The 26,304-nt window shown below is 57.3% G+C and overlaps 2 protein-coding genes across 2 annotated transcripts; both read right to left on the reverse strand.

Annotated features, from left to right (window-relative positions):
• Nucleotides 1-5,322: 5,322 nt before the first annotated feature.
• Nucleotides 5,323-6,108, reverse strand: LOC126232520 (uncharacterized). The gene has a single exon (XM_049942765.1). It carries the CDS (start codon nt 6,106-6,108, stop codon nt 5,323-5,325), a length of 786 nt encoding a protein of 261 aa, XP_049798722.1.
• Nucleotides 6,109-23,974: 17,866 nt separating this feature from the next.
• Nucleotides 23,975-24,754, reverse strand: LOC126232521 (uncharacterized). The gene has a single exon (XM_049942766.1). It carries the CDS (start codon nt 24,752-24,754, stop codon nt 23,975-23,977), a length of 780 nt encoding a protein of 259 aa, XP_049798723.1.
• Nucleotides 24,755-26,304: the final 1,550 nt, after the last annotated feature.

The following is a 26,304-nucleotide window of genomic DNA, read 5'->3' on the forward strand; positions in this document are numbered from 1 at the left end:
GGATGCGGGAGGGCGCGGCTGAGTCCGGTGTGTGCGTGGTTTGTTTGTGGCGCGGGCCGGATCATCGATCGGATCAGCTGTTTGGTTTGGTTTGGTTTGTCCTGTGCCTGTGTGTTTGGAGAGCGCGCGCGGCGGCCCGCGTGTCGTCCGTCGTCGGGCCGTTACGCGCTCTTTTAATTATGAACATATTAACAATGATCACATCACATTATTGGTGTATTGATGTCGTTGTCGTTGTTTGGAACGCGACTGTGCGTGCGTGGAGGGGTGCAGAAAAAATGTGTGTGTGTTCGGCCACACGGGCTGTGGACAAGATGGCGGACGTGCGCCGGCGCTGTGGACGTTGTTGTAAAGTGCGGCGAGGACGACGGAAACTTTGCTTTGGACGTAGGTTTGTGTGGTGGCCCTGAAAAGGGCCGATTGTTGTGAGGCGAGCCGGCAAGGCAAAGGCGCGTTTGCGTTTGCGTGCAGGGAGCACGCAAGCGCAGCGCCGCGGTCCCTGTTTAGGCCTTCTTCTCGGTCTTCTTTGGCAGCAGGACGGCCTGGATGTTGGGCAGGACACCACCCTGTGCGATGGTGACGCCCGACAAGAGCTTGTTGAGCTCCTCGTCGTTGCGGATGGCGAGCTGCAGGTGGCGCGGGATGATGCGCGTCTTCTTGTTGTCGCGGGCCGCGTTTCCGGCCAGCTCGAGCACCTCAGCCGCGAGGTACTCCATGACGGCGGCGAGGTAGACGGGCGCCCCGGCGCCGACGCGCTCGGCGTAGTTTCCCTTGCGCAGGAGGCGGTGGATTCTGCCGACCGGGAACTGGAGCCCAGCCCTGCTTGAGCGGGACTTTGACTTGCCCTTGACTTTGCCTCCCTTTCCGCGTCCGGACATGGCGTTTGGCTAGTGGCGTAAGCGCTAAACACGTAACCGTAACGGTGCGAGCCGCAGCGAGTCGAGCAGCGGAGTGCGTGCGTGTGCCGGCGGCGGCGGGGTGGGGGTCCCTTTATGGGCTCGGGTGCGGCGGCCGGTTGCGCGCGCGCCCCATTGGTCGGCGGCCGCAACAGGGCGAGCTGGTAAAGGTGCGGTGTTGCGGTAGCGGCGGGTGCCACTGTGTGGGGAGACGCTGACTAGAGCGGAGCGCTTGCTGCCTGTTGTTGTACGTTCGAGATGCCGCCCAAGACTAGCGGGAAGGCCGCCAAGAAGGCCGGCAAGGCGCAGAAGAACATTTCGAAGGGCGACAAGAAGAAGAAGCGCAAGAGGAAGGAGAGCTATGCCATCTACATCTACAAGGTGCTGAAGCAGGTGCACCCCGACACGGGCATCTCGTCGAAGGCGATGAGCATCATGAACAGCTTCGTGAACGACATTTTCGAGCGCATTGCGGCCGAGGCGTCTCGCCTGGCGCACTACAACAAGCGCTCGACCATCACGTCCCGCGAGATCCAGACGGCTGTGCGGCTCTTGCTGCCTGGCGAGCTGGCCAAGCACGCCGTGAGCGAGGGCACGAAGGCGGTGACCAAGTACACGAGCTCCAAGTAAGGAGGAGGTTGTTACTTCGGCTCTTGGAAGGAAGGAAGGAAGGAAGGAAGGAAGGAAGGAAGCTCCCTCCGTTGCGAGAGCGGCAAAACGGCCCTTTTCAGGGCCACCAAATTGCCTTTGCGGGAAGAGCGGAATTGTTTGTGTGTGTGTGAGTGAGTGAGTGAGTGAGAGGGGCGGCATAGCTACCCGGTTTGGTTGGTTGCGAGGCAGCTGGTGGTGCTGCTGTGCCGTGGTGGTGTGGTCTCGAATGTGGTTGTGGTTGTGGTTACTGGGGTACGGCCGCGAGGGTTTGGTTGCCGCCGGTGTGACGTGGAATGCGTGCACGAGTCTTGGCGTGGTTGTTTGTCGACACACAGATAGATCGATAGGAGGTGTTGGTGCTGTCTGTGGCGCTGATTCATGTCTTTGTCTCCGTCTGCCCGGTTAGTCACGTGACTGCAATTGAAAGTCCTCGCGATTGATTGATTGTTGGATGTCACCGTTACGGCCGTCTGTTGTCACATCATACATGATGGCGAGGGTGAAATGTTGTGTTGCCGTCGACTATTCCCTTTGCTGTACGGCGCGTTGGTGTGTGTGTGTTGGTGACGTTTTAAATGGACGTGTCGTACTATCATCCATTACGAAGTCGCCAAGAAATGTACGGGCGGGTGGGGTAGGCGACACGCACGGTGGTGTACCTATTTGGCCCTTGATTTGATGATAGCCGTTTCTGCAGTTTGACTGATGATTGATTGGACTGTTGTGCGCACGCACGTCATTCACGGTGCACGTGTGTTCGGTTGAGTACAGTAAGCGTGAGGCTAGACGACGACGGTCGTTGTTTGTTGTTATGGGCGTACACGCGTTTCGTTGGTCTGTGTCCCCCGGTGTGAAATGGCAGGTGTGTCGGTGATGTGATCCGATCCGGCGGCTCTGAGTAACTGTCAATATCGGCGCGGTACACCGGCGTCATGGCAACGTGTCGGTGTTCACACCAGTCGCACTGTGGCACCGTCGGCGCCGCGAACGGTGACGAAAGGCTGACCTTTGATCGGTCGAGTGTCGTGTCTGGGCAGAACGTGTGGAATGAGCAAAACTGTTGGGGACGGAAACAATGGTGGAGGAGGGGAACGGAAAGTAATAAAACAAACAAAATGGAGAAGCAATCACCGGAAAACGAAGCAGGGAAAAACGGAGAGGCGCTGTCTATAGCAACGGAACGTTCCCGTGCATTGCAGCCGCACTGAAAGGCGTTTACGGCGCGGCTGCAGGTGTCGGCCGTGGTGACGGCTGAATTGCATTGCCTTCCCGGATGAAACGTTCGCCGACATGGCTCGGAGGAGGAATCTATGAGAATGCGTTGCCCTTGCCTGCCGTTTCGTGTGCCCTCCTGTTGTGTACGCTGTTGTTGTCCGGTGTAGCGAAGGGTGTGTATGTAGGGGTGTGTGTGTGTTTAGTGGGGAATTGGAAGGTCGATAGCTGCCGTCACGGTCAAGATAACGCAGTCAAAGGTGTCGCGAAAAAGTGTGTTAGCCGTGGTTGGTTGGTTCGTGTGTTTTAAAGAGAATGGACGAGAGAGAGAAAGTAGGTGGAGAGTGCGTTGCGTGTTGCCTAACTGCGTCCGCGAATATGGCAGTAGTTGGTGGTGGGCGTGCCCTTGCATGTGGCCCGGAAGGCGTGTCCGTTTCGCGGTAGTGGCACCGCTGCTGGCATATTCGGGAGATGGGAGGGGCGCGAAAGGAGAAAGGAGACGCGGAGGCTTTTAAAGACGGGGAGGGCGCGTGTGGGTGGCTCGCGCTGCGCTCGGCGGTTGTGTTTGTGCAACAAATGTGTTGCCGGGAGGGGACCGTTGTTGTGGTGCGGTTGTAGCCTCAGACGCGGCCGGCAGTGAACGTGAGACGACGGATGCGGGCCGGGGCGGCGCATGTCGCCGGTGCCATGCCTTTTAAGAGCCGCGTGGTCGGGGGTGTGCGCACCGTGTGTCGTGTTGCGAGACAGCATCATTTGTGCTGCGTGGCGTGGCGTGGCGTGGGGGCGAGGAGAGCGAGCCGCGCGGTGTGCTTGTGCGCCGGAGAATGGCACACTGCGCCTGCCCGTTGAGGAGGCCGATGGCCGTGGTGTGGTGGAAATGGAGCGCGTCGGACGTGCACCAATGAGAAAGAGAAACAAAGCGGCGACAACGAACGAAAGGGGGAGGGAGGCCATTGTGTCACATGCGGCGGTGGGAGGAAAAAAAAAAACAAACAAACAAACAAACAAGAAACGAAGACGTAAGAAAGAGGAGAAACAACAAAGAGAATGAGTCGTGCGTTCGCGAGGGGGGGTGCGCGTGTAACTCCGGTACGCGCAGTGCCGGAGCCCAACGGCTGTGTCGTCGACGCCAGTGCTTGTCGGCCGAATGGGTGCGGGAATAGAGGCAGCGTCGGCACGGAGAAGCAAGCAAGAAGGAAGGACGCACGCGCGCTGCGGCGTTTGGCGCGGTTTGCGGCTGGCGCCTTTGGTGGCAACGGCCGGGACAAGCAGCGGTGTATGGTGGTGTGCGGGGCGGACAGGGGCGGCGGCGGTGGTGGACTGGGAGGAGGCGAGGCGGCGCCGACGGTGGCGTGTGGTACGGCGAAAACGGGACGGACGGACGGCGGATGTTGGAGAGGCGCCGCGCACGCAGACACATGGAAGGAAGGAAGGAACGAACGCAAGGGAACAAATGGAGGGGGCGAATGTGGAGATGCGGGCAGGCGGTGGTGTTTGTGGGCATGTGGTGGGGAGAAGGGCGGGGGCGGGAGGACAGAGGCGAGGCGACTGCGTGCTTGCTCGCTCGCTCGCGTGTCTTTTGTTTTTGTGTTTGTTTTTCCATCGTTTGGTCGCCTTGGAGCCTGTCGGTCCCGTCCGTGTGTGGCCACGCTTCGGGTGCGTGTATGTTTGTACGTTTCGTTTGTTCGTCTTCTGCAGCAGAGGCGGTGCGCGGCAGTGGGAACGCCTGCCTGGCGGCTGGGACGGCCAGCAAATGCGGTTGGATGGGCGGCCACAGCACCGCACCTGTGCCCAAGGAGGCGACGCTGGCGGCGGGGCCCCCTCGGATGCGGCCGGCTGGGGGCTGTGTGCGCTGCCGCTGCCGCTGCCGCCGCCGCCGCCGCCGCCGCCGCCGCCGCCGCCGCCGCCGCCGCCGCCGGTGCTGGTGCTGGTGCTGGTGCAGCAGCAACAACGACGAACAACGAGTAAGCAAGAAGAGGACGAAGCGGATGGCTGGTGGGTGAGTGCATTTATTTAGGCGGTCGACAAGGCAGTGCGTGATGTGGCGTTGTGACGGGGGTTTGCTCACGTGGCCTCGTTTGTGTTGATGCGCAGGAAGATGAGATGCGGGCAGACGCAGACGCGTACAGAGAGACGAGCCCGGTCTGCAGCAGGATGTGTGGCGCGGCGCGCCGAGTGCAGAGCAGCGCGCGCCGCCTGGGCCGGGCTGGGCCCGCCCGGCGGCGGGCCGCGCTGTTGTCGCGGACGTGAGCGCCCCCTGGCGGGTGGTCGGAGGCGGCGCGGTGGACGTGTGTCCGGTTGGCCAGTGCACATTGCGAGTGGCTGGCTGGCGGTCGGCGGCGAGACGGGAGAGGAGGTATGTGTCGCGGGCGCCTTTGCTGCGCTGCGTCGTTGCGTGCCTGGGCGTGCGCCTGTCGACTGTGTGTGACTGTGTTGGGCGTTGTGCCACGTACGTGTGTGCTCGGCCGAAGGCGTCGGAAGAAAAAGAGAGAGAGAGACGGGCGGGAAAGTGGGTCGGTGTGCGTGCGTCGCCCGTGATGCGATGATGTCGCGTCATGTCATGTCATGTCTTTGCGAAACGGCTGCCGAGAGGTGTGTGGTGGCGAGCGGGAATGTGCGTTTGGTGGTTGCCGGCCGGCCGGCAGTTGTTGGTGGTTCCTCCTGTGTGGTTGTTTGTGCTGCTTTGATGGCAACGTGGAAGGACGCCGGTTTTTCCGTGCCTTGCGTGTGGTTGTGTCGACGGTGACTGGTTGGGGGTGTGCGCCGATGCACGTGCCATGTTGTTATGTTTGGGTCGTGAGTGTGTTTTTGGCTGTGTTGTTGTGTACGGGAAGGGGGAGAGAGGAGGAGGCGGCGGCGGCGGCGGCGGCGGCGGCGGCGGGGGTGATAGTGCGTGCAGTAGTGCCGTTGCGACGGGCGTCGGGTGGAGCCGTGCGTAGTGGCGGAAAGGTGTAGGTTGCGGGAAGCGAGCCCGTCGCGTGTCGTCGTCGACGACGGGGTCGCGTGCGCTGTGAATCGAGAGTGGCGGGAAAGGGGCAGCGTGCCGCTGTGTCGTGGTCGTTAGCAGAGGCCTGTGTGCCTGTCCGTTTGTTTTCTGTCGGACGCTTGGTGCGAGGTGTTTGTTTTGTTTTGTTGCCGCCGCCGCGGTTGTTTTTGTTTGTCGGCTGTGCTGTGTCGGTGGGTCGGCGAGCTGTTTTGCGGTGCGTGAATGTGTTGGTGCAAAAGTGGCGGCGGCGTCATGGCTGCGACCGCGACGAGCCGCGGGCGCGCCATTGATGATGTTGAACACAGAGCGGCTGTGTGCAATGGGAGGCCTTGTGTACGGGTAGCGGTGTTGTCGTACGTGCATCCGGCCCGGTGCGGAAAGCGCCGTTGCGGTTGCGGGTTGCCTCTGGTCGCGACGTGTGGTGCTCGGCTTTGTGGGTTTTTTTGGTGCCCCTTTGGCCGGTGGGTGGTGTTTGTTGTTTTGTGTGTGTGTGTGTGTGTGTGTGTGTGTGTGGTCGGTCTCTTTGGCGCTCGGTATATATCTGCCTCCTGCTCGGTCTTGTTGTCGACGTCGTCTGTAGTTTTTTGCGGCTTGCCGACGACCGACCGACCGAACTACTACCTACCTGTGACAGCTACGTGTGGCGCCCGAAGGTGAACGTAACGTGACCTCGGCGCCCTTAGCCTAACCTAAGATGTCCGGCCGTAAGGTAGGTGCGGCCACCTGACGCCTCACGTCCGAACGCTTAACCTAACTTTGACGCCTAACCTAACTTTAACCCTTAACCTAACCCACGTCCACCTAACGTAACCTAACCTAACCCAAGCGACGCCAACCCTAACCTAAGGTGTTGTACACTGCGAATGTCGAAGGCATGTTATAGTCTTAGGTGGAGAGCACTACACGCAACAAGCGGCTACACGGGTAGCAGGGGTTGTGTGGCGTGGGCTGGGCGGTTTTGTTAGGTTAGATGGCCTTGGGCAAGTACAGAAAGGGGGCAACAGCAGCCTCAACGGGTGCGGGGACCAAGCAGCAATCGGTATCGTTTGTTAATTGTCAACTGTCGAAGCTGCGTTGGTACAGTACCGGAACCGCGTACCGGAACCGCAAGCGCTGACAGAGAAAGCACCGAAGCTCTGCAATCGTGATAAGGTACAGAAAGCTGGCTGACGCCAGGGATAAATTCTGCCGAAATTGTCACAAAGGTACAGACGGTGTTTTAGAAAGGCTCGATTGCATGCAACCGGTGGTGGTGTGTTCGTCGCTGTTTGAGTAGTAGTTTTGATCCTGTAGTGAAGTAGAGGTGGATGGTTCCTGTGAAATATTGTGGGTGGAGGTTACACCCAACAACCGAGCTAGGTTTAATAATAATTGGCTCCTTTGACCGACCTCCCGACGCAGCAGCATTAGTGGCAGAACAACGGAGAGACGGATTTTGGAAACACATTTCACATACATTTTCCTCAGCATGTTAGGGTCTTAGGTGGAGATTTCAATTTACCCGATATAGACTGGGACACTCAGATGATGTTCAGGACGGGTGGTAGGGGGACAGAGAGCATCGAGTGACATTATACTGAGTGCACTGTCCGAAAATCACCTCGAGCAAAATGAACAGAGAACCGACTCGTGGAGATAACATCGTGGACCTACGGATGACAAACAGACCCGAACGTGTTTCGACTCTGTATGTGCAGAACAGGGACGCAGTGATCATAAGGCCGTTGCAGGGAGGACGGTGTATCTATCTGTTTTGGCTAGCAAGAGTAATAGAAGGCAGATTTGCAGACGACCCGACAGATGAAAAGGCAAATGCCTGTTCCGACACTGACAATGTTGAGTGTTCATGGAGAAAGTGCAAGGCAATGGTAAAAATGCGTTTTTAGACAGGTACGTGCCGAGTGTCGAACTGTGAGGGATGGGAAAAAAAACCCACCGTGGTATACTACAACAACAACGTTAGGAAACTGTTGCGAAAGCAAAGAGAGCTTCACCCAAAGTTTAAACGCAGCCAAAACCTCCGAGACAAACAGAAGCTAAACGATGTCCAAAGTGTGAGCGTAAGGAGGGCTATGCGTGAAGCGTTCAGTGAATTCGAAAGTAGAACAAACCCTATGTACCGACGTTGACAGAAAATGCTAGGACGTTCCGGTCTTGCGTTGAATCAGTAAGTGGCTCGAAACAGCATATCCAGACACTCCGGCATGGTGATGGCATTGAAACAGAGGATGACACGCGTAAAGCTGTGAAATACCTAAACACCTGTTTCCAAAGCTGTTTCACAGAGGACGGACCGCACTGCAGTTCCGTCTCTAAATGCTCGCACGAACGAGAAACCGGCTGACATCGAAATAAGTGTCCAAGGAGGAATGGGAAAGTCCGCCGGACCCGACGGGATTACCAATTCGCGATTCCTACACAGGGTACGCGAAACAACCTGCCCCCCTTCTAACAGCCGTGTACCGCAAGTCTCTGGAGAGGAAGGGAGGGTTCCAAATGATTGGAAAAGAGCACAGGTAGTCCCAGTCGTCGAGCAGATGCGCAAAAACCATAGACCCATATCTCTGACGTCGATGTGTTGTAGAACATGTTGTTTGCTCGAGTATCATGTCGTTTGTGGAAACTCCAGAGTCTACTATGTAGGAATCCATGTTGGATTCCGGAAACAGCGATCGTGTGTGAGACCCCCAGCTCGCTTTATTTGCGCATGAGACCCAGAAAATATGAGATACAGGCTCCCAGGTGGATGCCATTGTCGTTGACGTCCGGAAGGCGTTCGATACAGCTCCGCACCGTCGCCTGATAAACGACGTAAGAGTCTACAGAATATCAGACCAACTGTGTGGCTGGATTGACGAGATGTTAGCAGACGGAACACAGCATGTTGTTATCAATGGAGAGACAGACGTCTACAGACGTTAAAGTAACCCCTGGCGTGCCACGGGGGAGTGTTATGGGACCATTGCTTTTCACAATTCATATCATATAAATGAGCTAGTAGATAGTGCCGGACGTTCCATGCGTCGTTTCGCGGATGATGTGCTGTATGTAGTATACAGAGAGGTTGCAGGACGATCGGCAGCGGATAGGCACCCGGTGCAGGGAGTGGCAACTGTCCCCTTAACATAGACAAATGTGATGTATTGCGAATATACAGAAAGAAGGATCGTTTATTGTATGATTGATTATATGATAGCGGGACAAACACTGGTAGCTGTGACGTCTGTAAAATATGTATCTGGGAGTATGCGTGCGGAATGATTTGGAAGTGGAATGATGATCAGATAAAAGTAATTGTTGGTAAGGCGGGTACCAGGTTGAGATGCACTGGGAGAATGCTTAGCAAAAATGTAGTCCATCAACAAAGGAGGTGGCTTACAAAAACACGCGTTCGACCGACCCATACGTGAGTGTTGCCCACCAGTGTGGGATGCGTAGCAGGTCGGGTTGACGGAGGAGATAGAGAAAGGTCCAACGTTTCGTCACAGGGTTATGTGGTAACCGTGATAGTTAAGTGGCAGACTCTGCAAGGGAGGCGCTCTCTGCATCGCGGTGTAGCTTGCTCGCCAGGTTTTCGAGAGGGTGCGTTTCCGGATGAGGTATCGAATATATTGCTTCCCCGTACGTATATACCTCCCGAGGAGATCCCGAATGTAGTAAAAGTAGAGAGATTCGAGCGCGCACGGAGGCTTTCAGACAGTCGTTGTTCCCGCGAACCATACGCGACTGGAACGGCAAAGGGAGGCAATGACGACAGTGGCACGTAACGTAAAAAGTGCCCTCCGCCACACACCGTTGGGTGGCTTGCGGCGTATAAATGTAGGAGGTCGGCTGTCGTGTGTGCTTGGAGGCAGATTCGGTGTGTCTGTAGTTGCGGACGGCGGTCAGCCCCCCTCGCGTAAGCGGCGAGGGGCGGCGGCGCTCGGTTGGCCGGTGCCGATGTTGCGCAGGCGGCGCCCGTTTTGTTTGCGGCGGGCAATTTTGTGAGAAAGGGGCGCGAATGTTGGCGGGCGAGGTGGCCCGACGGCTGCGGGCCGATCGGGAAACGGTGGGAGGGCGATGGGGCGGCGGAGGTGCGTTTGCACGGCCGGCATCGCCGCACGCCTCCGCTTGTGTGGCTGTGGCGGCGGCCGCGCTGGCCGGGCTGGCGCGGCGACGGTGTGGCACTTTTGCCGAAGGTTTGGCCATTGTGGCGGGTCGTCGGCTGGGGCTGTGGGGGCGGCATGTGGGCGGGGGCGGCGATTCTCGGCGGGCCGAGCCAGGCTGTAGCGCGCGGTAGCTGCAGTTTGGCCGTGGTTTGCGGCGCTGCCGTGGCGACTGGTTGGCGACTGTGGTGTGGCCGTGTGTAGCCCCATCCTCGGTGGTTTGAACGGCGCGGGTGGTTGCGGCGCAGGTTTGGGGCTGGTCCGCACAGGCTGTCGGACGTTGGGCGGTAGCAAGCGCGGGAGGCGCGGCGCGGCGGCGCGCAGAGTGGCGGCCGCTCTCTCGGCCGTCCGCGCCCGCCCGCGACACTGGCTGGGCCTGGCGGCGCGGCGGCTATTCTCTGCCGCCGTGCTTGCCGCCTGCCGCTCTCGCTCTCGCTCTCGTGTGTGTACGCGCGTCGTCGAAATAATGGCAGATCAGGCGGCTACGAACGAGACTGCTGCGGCACCCGCCGCCACCGGCACGACGAAGAAGGCCAAGTCTGCGGCGTCTGCGAAGAAGCCGCGCGCCAAGCCTGCGCACCCGCGCACCTCTGAGATGGTGACGGCCGCCATCAAGAGTCTGAAGGAGCGCGGCGGCTCGTCGCTGCAGGCGATCAAGAAGTACATTGCCGCGCACTACAAGCTGGACGCGGAGAAGCTGGCGCCCTTTATCAAGAAGTACCTCAAGTCGGCCGTCGTGGCTGGCGAGCTGGTGCAGACGAAGGGGAAGGGCGCGTCCGGCTCTTTCAAGCTTGCCGGCGCCGGCGGCGGGGCGGCCGAGGGCGGCAAGGCCCGTGCCGGCGGTGCGAAGAAGAAGCGCGCCGCTCCGGCCAGCAAGGAGAAGAAGGGCGCCCGTGCGGCCGGCGCAAAGAAGGCTGGTGGCGTGAAGGCGGCGACCGGTCGGAAGGCGGGCGCCGCCAAGAAGGCGTCTGCGGCGTCGGCGGCTCCCGCGGGTGCGAAGAAGGCGGCTGCGGCCAAGCCGGCCAAGGCCAAGTCGCCGTCGAAGGCGAAGAAGGCCGCGAAGGTTCCGACGAAGAAGCCGAAGGCGCCGCGCCCGAAGAAGGCGACGACGCCGTCTAAGGCGAAGGCTTCGCCCAAGAAGAAGAAGTGAAGTTAAAGTAAAGAAAGGAAAGGGGAAGGAAGGGAAGGGCTGGCGCTTGACCCCGTCGTCCCCCACCCCCCTCCCCCGCGTCGTCTAGTGGCGCGCGATGGCACGGCTGCGCGCGGCCCAAAACGGCCCTTCTCAGGGCCATCAGAGGACGTCGGGAAGGCGTTGATTGTCGTGCTTGGCGCGTTGTGTTGTCTTGTTTGGGTGGCCGTGCGTGCATGCGCCGGGGTGTGTGTGTGTGTGTGTGTGTGTGTGTGTGGGGTTGGTTGGTGTTTGTGTGGCGTTTCTGTATGACCCTTGTGGGTACTGTGTGCGTGCCGTGGTGGTTGGATTGTGGGGCCGGTGGCGGTAGGCGGCGGCGCGCGGTAGCGGAGCGGTTGTGGCCGTTTTGTTTTGTGTTTTGTATTTTGTGCGGCGGCCGACGGTTGGTTTCTCATGTTTCTGGAGACTCTGTTTGTTTGCTTGCTTTGCGGATGGCGCGTCTTGTTTGTTATGTGTGTGTCCTCTCTGTGTGAAAGGGGGACGGGGACGTTGAGACGTGGAAGTGGCCGGCGGGAATTGGGAAGGCGCGGTGGCGCCTCGGAGACGGCGGCGGCCAGCCACCCGTGGTGACGTCGTCCGGCTGTTTGTTTGTGTGTATTTGAAGGGGTGGGGTGGGATGACGTCGATTGTGATTGTTGGCGAGAGCGGCTGTGTACGGGAGGGAGGGTGGGGAATTGTGGTGGTTGTTTTAACGGGGCTAGAGAGAGAGGCTGGGCGGCAAGACCGACAAAAGTTTTGCTCGCGACGGAGAGATGTTAGTGGCCCTGAAAAGGGCCGTTTTTTTTGTGTTGCGCGCGTGCGGTGCCGTGCCGCGGCTAAGCGGTTTAGGCGCGCTCGCCGCGGATGCGGCGCGCGAGCTGGATGTCCTTGGGCATGATGGTGACGCGCTTGGCGTGGATTGCGCACAGGTTGGTGTCTTCGAAGAGGCCGACGAGGTAGGCCTCGCTGGCCTCCTGCAGGGCCATGACTGCGGAGCTCTGGAAGCGCAGGTCGGTCTTGAAGTCCTGGGCGATCTCGCGCACTAGGCGCTGGAACGGCAGCTTGCGGATGAGCAGCTCTGTGCTCTTCTGGTAGCGCCTGATTTCTCGCAGGGCGACGGTGCCCGGCCTGTAGCGGTGGGGCTTCTTGACGCCGCCGGTGGCGGGCGCGCTCTTCCTCGCCGCCTTGGTGGCGAGCTGTTTGCGCGGCGCCTTTCCGCCGGTGGACTTGCGGGCCGTTTGCTTTGTGCGGGCCATAGCGGTTAGCGGTGCGTGCGGTAGCGAAGCGTCCGGTGCTGCCTTGACAACGGGCCCGCGCGGGCCCGTGCTGCGCTTATATGCCCTCGGTGCGCGTGGTGGGGGGAGGGCGGGCCAGAGTCTATATAGGGGGGCGGCGCGCGCTCACGGCGCACCGTAGCCGACTCGCTAGCGCCGGGTGAGGAGCTGCCGCTTGTGCTTTTTTTGTTGCTTGAGGAGGAGGAAGAATGACAGGCCGCGGCAAGGGAGGAAAGGGGCTGGGCAAGGGTGGCGCCAAGCGGCACCGCAAGGTGTTGCGCGACAACATCCAGGGCATCACGAAGCCCGCCATCCGCCGCCTGGCTCGCAGGGGCGGCGTGAAGCGCATCTCTGGTCTGATCTACGAGGAGACCCGCGGAGTGCTGAAGGTGTTCCTGGAGAACGTGATCCGCGACGCGGTGACGTACACTGAGCACGCCAAGCGCAAGACTGTGACGGCCATGGACGTGGTGTACGCCCTGAAGAGGCAGGGGCGCACCCTGTACGGTTTCGGCGGTTAGGCAGGCAGCCGGTGTGCTGTGCTGTGGCCTTCCCGCGGCCGTGCCGTTGCCCGTGCTTGGTGGGAGAGACGAAAAACGGCCCTTTTCAGGGCCACCACACTGTTCGGAAATTGAAAAGTGCGAAAGGGTCTGTGTTGCCTGCCTGCCTCTGTGTGTGTGTGTTTGTTGTTGTTGTTGTTGTTGTTGTGCGCCTCTGTTGCTTTGCGTGCGTGCGTTCCGTTTGGAGTTTCGACGTGACGTGTGTGATGATGGATGCGGGAGGGCGCGGCTGAGTCCGGTGTGTGCGTGGTTTGTTTGTGGCGCGGGCCGGATCATCGATCGGATCAGCTGTTTGGTTTGGTTTGGTTTGTCCTGTGCCTGTGTGTTTGGAGAGCGCGCGCGGCGGCCCGCGTGTCGTCCGTCGTCGGGCCGTTACGCGCTCTTTTAATTATGAACATATTAACAATGATCACATCACATTATTGGTGTATTGATGTCGTTGTCGTTGTTTGGAACGCGACTGTGCGTGCGTGGAGGGGTGCAGAAAAAATGTGTGTGTGTTCGGCCACACGGGCTGTGGACAAGATGGCGGACGTGCGCCGGCGCTGTGGACGTTGTTGTAAAGTGCGGCGAGGACGACGGAAACTTTGCTTTGGACGTAGGTTTGTGTGGTGGCCCTGAAAAGGGCCGATTGTTGTGAGGCGAGCCGGCAAGGCAAAGGCGCGTTTGCGTTTGCGTGCAGGGAGCACGCAAGCGCAGCGCCGCGGTCCCTGTTTAGGCCTTCTTCTCGGTCTTCTTTGGCAGCAGGACGGCCTGGATGTTGGGCAGGACACCACCCTGTGCGATGGTGACGCCCGACAAGAGCTTGTTGAGCTCCTCGTCGTTGCGGATGGCGAGCTGCAGGTGGCGCGGGATGATGCGCGTCTTCTTGTTGTCGCGGGCCGCGTTTCCGGCCAGCTCGAGCACCTCAGCCGCGAGGTACTCCATGACGGCGGCGAGGTAGACGGGCGCCCCGGCGCCGACGCGCTCGGCGTAGTTTCCCTTGCGCAGGAGGCGGTGGATTCTGCCGACCGGGAACTGGAGCCCAGCCCTGCTTGAGCGGGACTTTGACTTGCCCTTGACTTTGCCTCCCTTTCCGCGTCCGGACATGGCGTTTGGCTAGTGGCGTAAGCGCTAAACACGTAACCGTAACGGTGCGAGCCGCAGCGAGTCGAGCAGCGGAGTGCGTGCGTGTGCCGGCGGCGGCGGGGTGGGGGTCCCTTTATGGGCTCGGGTGCGGCGGCCGGTTGCGCGCGCGCCCCATTGGTCGGCGGCCGCAACAGGGCGAGCTGGTAAAGGTGCGGTGTTGCGGTAGCGGCGGGTGCCAGGCCAGAATTCCGAGGTGGGACTGCGAAGCGGACGGACGTGCGTTTACCTGTGCTCCGCGCCGCTATTGTGCTCTCAGCCCTGGAATTTCCCACCGCGCGCTCTCGCAGCCTTTGTCTGGAGCTCGCCTCCCTGCTTGCTTCTCGTGTGCTTGGTCGTCGCCTTGCGTGCTCGCGCCATAGCGGCGTGTTTCGCCGGATCGGGAGGTTTATCGAGCCGCGCTGTTCTCTGGGTTTCCGGACGTGGTCGGGCGTGTGCTATCTGAAAAAGCAAATTGTCGTGTCGAGAAAAGCAAAAGTCGTGTTGCACACGCACGACCGGGGACGGAGTCTAGATTACTGGGGCGCTCGTTCGGACGAATGGCGTAGCTCGAAGAGAAGAAAAGAAGAACATCCTGCCTAGAGAAGGTGGCTATAAAACATCATCTTTCGAGAATTTCGGTGCCATAGGCGTTAGGGAAGTTGCAGTCCAGGGACCCGCCGAGTCACACAGTCAAACAGCCTGACTGTGAGGCCCGTGGTGGCATCCCGCGCCTGCCAGGTGTAGGGAAATTACTTTGGCACCGAAATTGTCGAAGTATAGGGAAGTACTAGTAAACCATTTCATATCGTGGCTACCTCTCCATGGAGCGCCCGCACGACTCTGACCATCAGGAGGCCAAAATGGACCCACCTGCAAACCTGTCAGTATCATCTTCTGCCCCACATCCCCCACTAATCTCACCAATTCATACACCCTCACTGAGCAGCAGTTCTGACTCAGATAAGCTCATAGTAGACACCGACTCTTCTGGCTCTGACTGCGACTCTAATTCCCCAGGACCTGGAATTGAACCAAATTCTCCCCTCCATCTCAGAAACGGTAAGAGAGTAACACTTATGAGGCAAGAGCAACAACTGCCTACAACCAAAAACATCGCGGAGCCAGCCCAAAAAGTGGCGCAAGGCAATCAGAAAACCATCCCGCAAGAAAGGAGCAGGCGCGAGGCAGCAAATCAGGAGCCAACTACATCACAACAAGGAGAGTTGGACACTGCCCAGCCTGCACCGCAAAACAAAAACACACAAGCCACCCAAATACCAAAGGCATCACAAGCCAGGGGAAGAAAAATACCCCCCATTACAGTTTTCGAGACGAAGGGGTACACAACTTTTATCGGCCAGATACAAGGCAAGCTAAAAGGGGCCCTCAGCACAACATACAAGGGAGACAGTATTGTCTACCAGGCGACAAACTCAGATGACTTCTATTTCCTGAAGCAGGAATTCCGTAAAAGACAAATAGAATTCTATACATATAATGATGACCCCAAACACACACTAAAGGTGGTCATAAAAAGATTAACCCCACATTGGACCCCAGACGAAGTGAAGCAGGCACTACTAGAAAGCGGCTTTCAGGTGCAGGGCGTGTACCAGGTGGCACAGCCACAAACAGAAATAGACGCAGAAGGTAGAACCATCTCTGCCCCACGCAGGAAGACCAGGAACTTCCAAGTAAACTTACTAAACACAGCTGAATCCAGAAAGATTTTCAAGCTGCAAAGACTGCTGCACATGACAATCGCAGTAGAGCTTTATAGAAAACCAGCAGGTCCAACCCAATGTTACATTTGCCAACGCTTCAGACACGGAGCTCAGCAATGCAACATGGCCCCAAGGTGTGTGAAGTGTGCTGGACCTCACCTATCGAGCACCTGCACAAAATCAAGAGACACGCCAGCCACTTGCGCAAACTGTGGAGGGGCTCACCCTGCATCCTATGGGGGATGCCCGGTACGTATCAAGCTTGTCGAGGCCTGGGAAGCAAAACGCACGACCACAGCCAGAAATGCCCCACCCCCACCCCCCCCACCACCAATCTTGGAGGAAGCGCACTTCCCCACGCCACCAACACCCGCAAACGCGGGAAGAAACCCTAATAACCAAACCACTCCACCACCTCCTCTGCAAGAGTGCACAATAGAACCACCTGAAGAACACACCAATGATAACCGCACCTTAGCCCAGGTGGTAAAAACAAACCCCCAACCGGCAAAGGTGACCAAACCAAAAGCCCAACCACGACCCCAACGCCTACCACCAGCGCAAAGACGCCCAGCCACCCCACCAAACCAACCAGTTGCCACCCAGGTCTCACGGCCCTCCCCCAAAAGGACAAAAACCCCCCCTCTGCCCACAAACCCTGCCAACAATCCAGACTCACCAACTCACCCCACACCCATGCTATCACCAGCAGCAGCATCCACAGAAATACCTCCCCTGCCACTACTGGCAACAACCACCACAACAACTCCACCACCACCAACAGCATCCCAGCAGCTCCTGCAAGCCCCCATCTCTTCTACAACACCCCACACAGAATCAGATATCAGAACTGTCGAGATTACAGCATCTCCAGCACAGCAGCAACCACCACATATCCAACAAAACCGAAATACCCAGGAGCATAGTCCAAACCAAAACCAGCCCTGGGACTTCGTCAAGAAGGTTATAAACCTCATCCAGAAATTACAAACCACCGACTTCTTCACGAAAGTGAAAAATGCAATAAGCCAAATCCTTGCAGCTCCAGACACCCTCACGAAGGTATCAATTTTTTTCACCACCATACTCCCACTGTTTTCCGATGGCGAATAGGAAACAACACATCACCATCGCCATCTGGAATGCAGACGGAGTATTCCACGACCGACACGAACTGGAAATGTTTCTAGAAGATTATGGCATCGACGTAGCACTAGTCAATGAAACCCATCTAACCCCTGATGAACAATTTCGAGTCAAAAATTACATTCTAATCCGGACTGACCGTCCTAACAGACCAGGTGGCGGAACTGGTGTCCTCATAAAACACCGGATATGCCACCGACAAGTCACCATCCCGCCTCTAATCAACACAGAGGCAACTGCAATACAAATCATGTTAAACCAACACCCAACTGTCCTGGTGGCAACCTACCACCCCCCAAATGAACGCTTCCATCACAGTGACCTCGACAGCTTGCTAAATGTGAACAACAGGACCATAGTAGGGGGGGACCTGAATGCCAAGCACAGGGCATGGGGTTGCCGCACTGGAAATACAAGTGGGAACCAGCTGCTGAGATACCTGGATACCCACCCAGCGGTCCAAGTGGTAGCCCCAGACGAACCTACCCACTTCCCATACAACTCACGACACCTGCCAGACAAGCTGGACATATTCTTACTAAAAAATATTGACTTGGGCACAAGCACAGAAGTCATAAACACTCTGAACTCTGACCATAACCCAGTCATCTTAAGATTCGAAAATGACCACATCATACCAACAGAAAGCATCCACACTACGTACCACACAAACTGGGTACGATATAAAGAACTAGTGGCACATCACATACCAGACCCAGCACCGGAATATGCATCTACAGAAGACATAGACAAAGCCGCAGCAGACTTTACCAACATAATCAAGAGCTGTGCCCAAGTCACAACAATCAAACTCACACAAAACAGGGGCAGGAACAACTTACCACAAGACCTAGCCCAATTAATAACAGACAAAAACCGGACCAGGAAGCGATGGCAAACATACCGTTACCCTCAAGATAGGAGGATAATGGACCAAATGGCCCGTGAAATCAAAACCAGATTGCATATGCTCCGGTGCAGCAGGTACCAACAGAGCTTGCAGGCAGCCGAATCAAACCCTGAACAATTCTGGCGAATCATAAAGGGTAGGCGGCAACCCCAGACAGCCACAAGACCACTGCATGGGCAACAGGGGCTGGTTTACACCCCTGCAGATAAGGCGGCCGCCATGTCAGACACCTACGAACTCCAGTTCCAAGAAAACGTAGTAGAGAACGACGAGGGAGAAGCAGAGAGGCTAGAGAGGAGAGTCGAGAGGCACCTCGCACGAAAACTCAATGAGAGGATTGACACCACCTTCGCAGACACAAATGAACGCGAAATAACAGCTTACATCAGGCGGATCGGCAATGCAAAAGCCCCTGGTCCCGACCTTATAAAACCCCCACTTCTTAAACACCTTCCACAACCTGCCATTTCCCATCTATCAAATATCCTCAACCACTGTCTCAAGCTACAATATTTCCCTTCAGCCTGGAAGGTTGCCAAGATCATCTCAATCCCCAAACCCAACAAAGACCATCTATTCCCACAAAACTATCGTCCTATCTCGCTATTAAATCACTTATCAAAACTTCTCGAAATCCTCATCCTAAACGCCCTACTTAAATTCCTAAACGATAACACTATCCTTACCCCGGAACAATTCGGTTTTCGTGCTGGTCATAGCACCACCCAGCAAGCCATCCGCCTGGTGGAGCACATCTGTGCCGAGAAACAACATGGAGACAGTACAGCAGCCATATTCCTCGACATAGAGAAGGCGTTTGACCGTGTCTGGCATGACGGCCTCCTCTACAAGCTGTCGAAGCTAAATTGCCCCAATCACCTGTTAAAAATGATTCACTCATTTTTGTCAGACAAGGAGGTTTTTCGCTTCAGTTGATGGAGCGAAAAGTCCAATAACTAATATAGAAGCGGGTGTCCCACAGGGATCTGTGCTTGGCCCCCTCCTCTATCTTGTGTTCACGAATGATATCCCAAAAGAGCCGGGCGGGAACATAGCACTCTACGCTGATGACACAGCGCTATACCACAGCGGGCGTAACATAAATCGTATAACGTGTAGCCTCCAGCGGCACCTCAACAAAGTCGATCACTGGTGTAACTTATGGAAAGTAAAAATAAATCCGGGCAAGTGCCAAGCCATAATTTTCACACACAAAATAACAAGACCCAACAGAAATCTGAACCATGATGGACAACAACTCCCATGGAGAAAAGTTATAAAATACCTGGGACTGAACATAGACAAAAACCTCACGTTCAAACAGCATATAACAGAGGCCAAAAACAAAGGTTCCGCCCGGCTCTACCAACTGTATCCCCTTCTTAAGGGCAGGGGCTTATCAACAGAGGCGAAGCTCCGAATATGGAAAACAATAATTCTGCCAGTTATTCTCTATGGATCGGAGGTGTGGAGCATGGCGGCAAACACACACCTGGCATCACTAGAAGTGATACAAAACAAGACGTTTAGAATAATCGCAGATGCCCCCTGGTTCTCCAGTAACGAGGAAATTAGAGGTATGCTAGGTCAACCGACATTTAACCATCTCATAAAAAATGAAGTCAACGAAATTCTATGAAACATCTCATTCCTCACCTTTCCCCCTCATTAGATCCCTAGGACCAGACATTCTCCCTACTCACAGAACTCCCATCACTACCATTCACCGTCAGTTCAGATGACGAGCTACACTGACTTTCATCCACTCATATCATAACCATCATTAAACAAACACAGTTCATATACCCGGGGAACACCCCCAAACCATTACAGACAAAAGAAAAGCCAATCCTAACTCTAAAGGTACCATCTCGAAAGTCAGGGCATCAATAGGATGCCGGTACTTCAATTAACAAAAGGGGGAGAAAACCCCAAACATATCAGGTCGGCGGGTGCCACTGTGTGGGGAGACGCTGACTAGAGCGGAGCGCTTGCTGCCTGTTGTTGTACGTTCGAGATGCCGCCCAAGACTAGCGGGAAGGCCGCCAAGAAGGCCGGCAAGGCGCAGAAGAACATTTCGAAGGGCGACAAGAAGAAGAAGCGCAAGAGGAAGGAGAGCTATGCCATCTACATCTACAAGGTGCTGAAGCAGGTGCACCCCGACACGGGCATCTCGTCGAAGGCGATGAGCATCATGAACAGCTTCGTGAACGACATTTTCGAGCGCATTGCGGCCGAGGCGTCTCGCCTGGCGCACTACAACAAGCGCTCGACCATCACGTCCCGCGAGATCCAGACGGCTGTGCGGCTCTTGCTGCCTGGCGAGCTGGCCAAGCACGCCGTGAGCGAGGGCACGAAGGCGGTGACCAAGTACACGAGCTCCAAGTAAGGAGGAGGTTGTTACTTCGGCTCTTGGAAGGAAGGAAGGAAGGAAGGAAGGAAGGAAGGAAGCTCCCTCCGTTGCGAGAGCGGCAAAACGGCCCTTTTCAGGGCCACCAAATTGCCTTTGCGGGAAGAGCGGAATTGTTTGTGTGTGTGTGAGTGAGTGAGTGAGTGAGTGAGTGAGAGGGGCGGCATAGCTACCCGGTTTGGTTGGTTGCGAGGCAGCTGGTGGTGCTGCTGTGCCGTGGTGGTGTGGTCTCGAATGTGGTTGTGGTTGTGGTTACTGGGGTACGGCCGCGAGGGTTTGGTTGCCGCCGGTGTGACGTGGAATGCGTGCACGAGTCTTGGCGTGGTTGTTTGTCGACACACAGATAGATCGATAGGAGGTGTTGGTGCTGTCTGTGGCGCTGATTCATGTCTTTGTCTCCGTCTGCCCGGTTAGTCACGTGACTGCAATTGAAAGTCCTCGCGATTGATTGATTGTTGGATGTCACCGTTACGGCCGTCTGTTGTCACATCATACATGATGGCGAGGGTGAAATGTTGTGTTGCCGTCGACTATTCCCTTTGCTGTACGGCGCGTTGGTGTGTGTGTGTTGGTGACGTTTTAAATGGACGTGTCGTACTATCATCCATTACGAAGTCGCCAAGAAATGTACGGGCGGGTGGGGTAGGCGACACGCACGGTGGTGTACCTATTTGGCCCTTGATTTGATGATAGCCGTTTCTGCAGTTTGACTGATGATTGATTGGACTGTTGTGCGCACGCACGTCATTCACGGTGCACGTGTGTTCGGTTGAGTACAGTAAGCGTGAGGCTAGACGACGACGGTCGTTGTTTGTTGTTATGGGCGTACACGCGTTTCGTTGGTCTGTGTCCCCCGGTGTGAAATGGCAGGTGTGTCGGTGATGTGATCCGATCCGGCGGCTCTGAGTAACTGTCAATATCGGCGCGGTACACCGGCGTCATGGCAACGTGTCGGTGTTCACACCAGTCGCACTGTGGCACCGTCGGCGCCGCGAACGGTGACGAAAGGCTGACCTTTGATCGGTCGAGTGTCGTGTCTGGGCAGAACGTGTGGAATGAGCAAAACTGTTGGGGACGGAAACAATGGTGGAGGAGGGGAACGGAAAGTAATAAAACAAACAAAATGGAGAAGCAATCACCGGAAAACGAAGCAGGGAAAAACGGAGAGGCGCTGTCTATAGCAACGGAACGTTCCCGTGCATTGCAGCCGCACTGAAAGGCGTTTACGGCGCGGCTGCAGGTGTCGGCCGTGGTGACGGCTGAATTGCATTGCCTTCCCGGATGAAACGTTCGCCGACATGGCTCGGAGGAGGAATCTATGAGAATGCGTTGCCCTTGCCTGCCGTTTCGTGTGCCCTCCTGTTGTGTACGCTGTTGTTGTCCGGTGTAGCGAAGGGTGTGTATGTAGGGGTGTGTGTGTGTTTAGTGGGGAATTGGAAGGTCGATAGCTGCCGTCACGGTCAAGATAACGCAGTCAAAGGTGTCGCGAAAAAGTGTGTTAGCCGTGGTTGGTTGGTTCGTGTGTTTTAAAGAGAATGGACGAGAGAGAGAAAGTAGGTGGAGAGTGCGTTGCGTGTTGCCTAACTGCGTCCGCGAATATGGCAGTAGTTGGTGGTGGGCGTGCCCTTGCATGTGGCCCGGAAGGCGTGTCCGTTTCGCGGTAGTGGCACCGCTGCTGGCATATTCGGGAGATGGGAGGGGCGCGAAAGGAGAAAGGAGACGCGGAGGCTTTTAAAGACGGGGAGGGCGCGTGTGGGTGGCTCGCGCTGCGCTCGGCGGTTGTGTTTGTGCAACAAATGTGTTGCCGGGAGGGGACCGTTGTTGTGGTGCGGTTGTAGCCTCAGACGCGGCCGGCAGTGAACGTGAGACGACGGATGCGGGCCGGGGCGGCGCATGTCGCCGGTGCCATGCCTTTTAAGAGCCGCGTGGTCGGGGGTGTGCGCACCGTGTGTCGTGTTGCGAGACAGCATCATTTGTGCTGCGTGGCGTGGCGTGGCGTGGGGGCGAGGAGAGCGAGCCGCGCGGTGTGCTTGTGCGCCGGAGAATGGCACACTGCGCCTGCCCGTTGAGGAGGCCGATGGCCGTGGTGTGGTGGAAATGGAGCGCGTCGGACGTGCACCAATGAGAAAGAGAAACAAAGCGGCGACAACGAACGAAAGGGGGAGGGAGGCCATTGTGTCACATGCGGCGGTGGGAGGAAAAAAAAAAAAACAAACAAACAAACAAACAAGAAACGAAGACGTAAGAAAGAGGAGAAACAACAAAGAGAATGAGTCGTGCGTTCGCGAGGGGGGGTGCGCGTGTAACTCCGGTACGCGCAGTGCCGGAGCCCAACGGCTGTGTCGTCGACGCCAGTGCTTGTCGGCCGAATGGGTGCGGGAATAGAGGCAGCGTCGGCACGGAGAAGCAAGCAAGAAGGAAGGACGCACGCGCGCTGCGGCGTTTGGCGCGGTTTGCGGCTGGCGCCTTTGGTGGCAACGGCCGGGACAAGCAGCGGTGTATGGTGGTGTGCGGGGCGGACAGGGGCGGCGGCGGTGGTGGACTGGGAGGAGGCGAGGCGGCGCCGACGGTGGCGTGTGGTACGGCGAAAACGGGACGGACGGACGGCGGATGTTGGAGAGGCGCCGCGCACGCAGACACATGGAAGGAAGGAAGGAACGAACGCAAGGGAACAAATGGAGGGGGCGAATGTGGAGATGCGGGCAGGCGGTGGTGTTTGTGGGCATGTGGTGGGGAGAAGGGCGGGGGCGGGAGGACAGAGGCGAGGCGACTGCGTGCTTGCTCGCTCGCTCGCGTGTCTTTTGTTTTTGTGTTTGTTTTTCCATCGTTTGGTCGCCTTGGAGCCTGTCGGTCCCGTCCGTGTGTGGCCACGCTTCGGGTGCGTGTATGTTTGTACGTTTCGTTTGTTCGTCTTCTGCAGCAGAGGCGGTGCGCGGCAGTGGGAACGCCTGCCTGGCGGCTGGGACGGCCAGCAAATGCGGTTGGATGGGCGGCCACAGCACCGCACCTGTGCCCAAGGAGGCGACGCTGGCGGCGGGGCCCCCTCGGATGCGGCCGGCTGGGGGCTGTGTGCGCTGCCGCTGCCGCTGCCGCCGCCGCCGCCGCCGCCGCCGCCGCCGCCGCCGCCGCCGCCGCCGCCGGTGCTGGTGCTGGTGCTGGTGCAGCAGCAACAACGACGAACAACGAGTAAGCAAGAAGAGGACGAAGCGGATGGCTGGTGGGTGAGTGCATTTATTTAGGCGGTCGACAAGGCAGTGCGTGATGTGGCGTTGTGACGGGGGTTTGCTCACGTGGCCTCGTTTGTGTTGATGCGCAGGAAGATGAGATGCGGGCAGACGCAGACGCGTACAGAGAGACGAGCCCGGTCTGCAGCAGGATGTGTGGCGCGGCGCGCCGAGTGCAGAGCAGCGCGCGCCGCCTGGGCCGGGCTGGGCCCGCCCGGCGGCGGGCCGCGCTGTTGTCGCGGACGTGAGCGCCCCCTGGCGGGTGGTCGGAGGCGGCGCGGTGGACGTGTGTCCGGTTGGCCAGTGCACATTGCGAGTGGCTGGCTGGCGGTCGGCGGCGAGACGGGAGAGGAGGTATGTGTCGCGGGCGCCTTTGCTGCGCTGCGTCGTTGCGTGCCTGGGCGTGCGCCTGTCGACTGTGTGTGACTGTGTTGGGCGTTGTGCCACGTACGTGTGTGCTCGGCCGAAGGCGTCGGAAGAAAAAGAGAGAGAGAGACGGGCGGGAAAGTGGGTCGGTGTGCGTGCGTCGCCCGTGATGCGATGATGTCGCGTCATGTCATGTCATGTCTTTGCGAAACGGCTGCCGAGAGGTGTGTGGTGGCGAGCGGGAATGTGCGTTTGGTGGTTGCCGGCCGGCCGGCAGTTGTTGGTGGTTCCTCCTGTGTGGTTGTTTGTGCTGCTTTGATGGCAACGTGGAAGGACGCCGGTTTTTCCGTGCCTTGCGTGTGGTTGTGTCGACGGTGACTGGTTGGGGGTGTGCGCCGATGCACGTGCCATGTTGTTATGTTTGGGTCGTGAGTGTGTTTTTGGCTGTGTTGTTGTGTACGGGAAGGGGGAGAGAGGAGGAGGCGGCGGCGGCGGCGGCGGCGGCGGGGGTGATAGTGCGTGCAGTAGTGCCGTTGCGACGGGCGTCGGGTGGAGCCGTGCGTAGTGGCGGAAAGGTGTAGGTTGCGGGAAGCGAGCCCGTCGCGTGTCGTCGTCGACGACGGGGTCGCGTGCGCTGTGAATCGAGAGTGGCGGGAAAGGGGCAGCGTGCCGCTGTGTCGTGGTCGTTAGCAGAGGCCTGTGTGCCTGTCCGTTTGTTTTCTGTCGGACGCTTGGTGCGAGGTGTTTGTTTTGTTTTGTTGCCGCCGCCGCGGTTGTTTTTGTTTGTCGGCTGTGCTGTGTCGGTGGGTCGGCGAGCTGTTTTGCGGTGCGTGAATGTGTTGGTGCAAAAGTGGCGGCGGCGTCATGGCTGCGACCGCGACGAGCCGCGGGCGCGCCATTGATGATGTTGAACACAGAGCGGCTGTGTGCAATGGGAGGCCTTGTGTACGGGTAGCGGTGTTGTCGTACGTGCATCCGGCCCGGTGCGGAAAGCGCCGTTGCGGTTGCGGGTTGCCTCTGGTCGCGACGTGTGGTGCTCGGCTTTGTGGGTTTTTTTGGTGCCCCTTTGGCCGGTGGGTGGTGTTTGTTGTTTTGTGTGTGTGTGTGTGTGTGTGTGTGTGGTCGGTCTCTTTGGCGCTCGGTATATATCTGCCTCCTGCTCGGTCTTGTTGTCGACGTCGTCTGTAGTTTTTTGCGGCTTGCCGACGACCGACCGACCGAACTACTACCTACCTGTGACAGCTACGTGTGGCGCCCGAAGGTGAACGTAACGTGACCTCGGCGCCCTTAGCCTAACCTAAGATGTCCGGCCGTAAGGTAGGTGCGGCCACCTGACGCCTCACGTCCGAACGCTTAACCTAACTTTGACGCCTAACCTAACTTTAACCCTTAACCTAACCCACGTCCACCTAACGTAACCTAACCTAACCCAAGCGACGCCAACCCTAACCTAAGGTGTTGTACACTGCGAATGTCGAAGGCATGTTATAGTCTTAGGTGGAGAGCACTACACGCAACAAGCGGCTACACGGGTAGCAGGGGTTGTGTGGCGTGGGCTGGGCGGTTTTGTTAGGTTAGATGGCCTTGGGCAAGTACAGAAAGGGGGCAACAGCAGCCTCAACGGGTGCGGGGACCAAGCAGCAATCGGTATCGTTTGTTAATTGTCAACTGTCGAAGCTGCGTTGGTACAGTACCGGAACCGCAAGCGCTGACAGAGAAAGCACCGAAGCTCTGCAATCGTGATAAGGTACAGAAAGCTGGCTGACGCCAGGGATAAATTCTGCCGAAATTGTCACAAAGGTACAGACGGTGTTTTAGAAAGGCTCGATTGCATGCAACCGGTGGTGGTGTGTTCGTCGCTGTTTGAGTAGTAGTTTTGATCCTGTAGTGAAGTAGAGGTGGATGGTTCCTGTGAAATATTGTGGGTGGAGGTTACACCCAACAACCGAGCTAGGTTTAATAATAATTGGCTCCTTTGACCGACCTCCCGACGCAGCAGCATTAGTGGCAGAACAACGGAGAGACGGATTTTGGAAACACATTTCACATACATTTTCCTCAGCATGTTAGGGTCTTAGGTGGAGATTTCAATTTACCCGATATAGACTGGGACACTCAGATGATGTTCAGGACGGGTGGTAGGGGGACAGAGAGCATCGAGTGACATTATACTGAGTGCACTGTCCGAAAATCACCTCGAGCAAAATGAACAGAGAACCGACTCGTGGAGATAACATCGTGGACCTACGGATGACAAACAGACCCGAACGTGTTTCGACTCTGTATGTGCAGAACAGGGACGCAGTGATCATAAGGCCGTTGCAGGGAGGACGGTGTATCTATCTGTTTTGGCTAGCAAGAGTAATAGAAGGCAGATTTGCAGACGACCCGACAGATGAAAAGGCAAATGCCTGTTCCGACACTGACAATGTTGAGTGTTCATGGAGAAAGTGCAAGGCAATGGTAAAAATGCGTTTTTAGACAGGTACGTGCCGAGTGTCGAACTGTGAGGGATGGGAAAAAAA

This window comes from Schistocerca nitens, unplaced genomic scaffold (genome assembly GCF_023898315.1).
Source record: "Schistocerca nitens isolate TAMUIC-IGC-003100 unplaced genomic scaffold, iqSchNite1.1 HiC_scaffold_519, whole genome shotgun sequence".
Taxonomy (NCBI): Eukaryota; Metazoa; Arthropoda; class Insecta; order Orthoptera; family Acrididae; genus Schistocerca; species Schistocerca nitens.

What these genes read in the sequence shown, in the direction of transcription:
- LOC126232520 (XM_049942765.1), bottom strand. Translation starts at nt 6,108, where the DNA reads ATGCACGTACGACAACACCGCTACCCGTACACAAGGCCTCCCATTGCA.
- LOC126232521 (XM_049942766.1), bottom strand. Translation starts at nt 24,754, where the DNA reads ATGCACGTACGACAACACCGCTACCCGTACACAAGGCCTCCCATTGCA.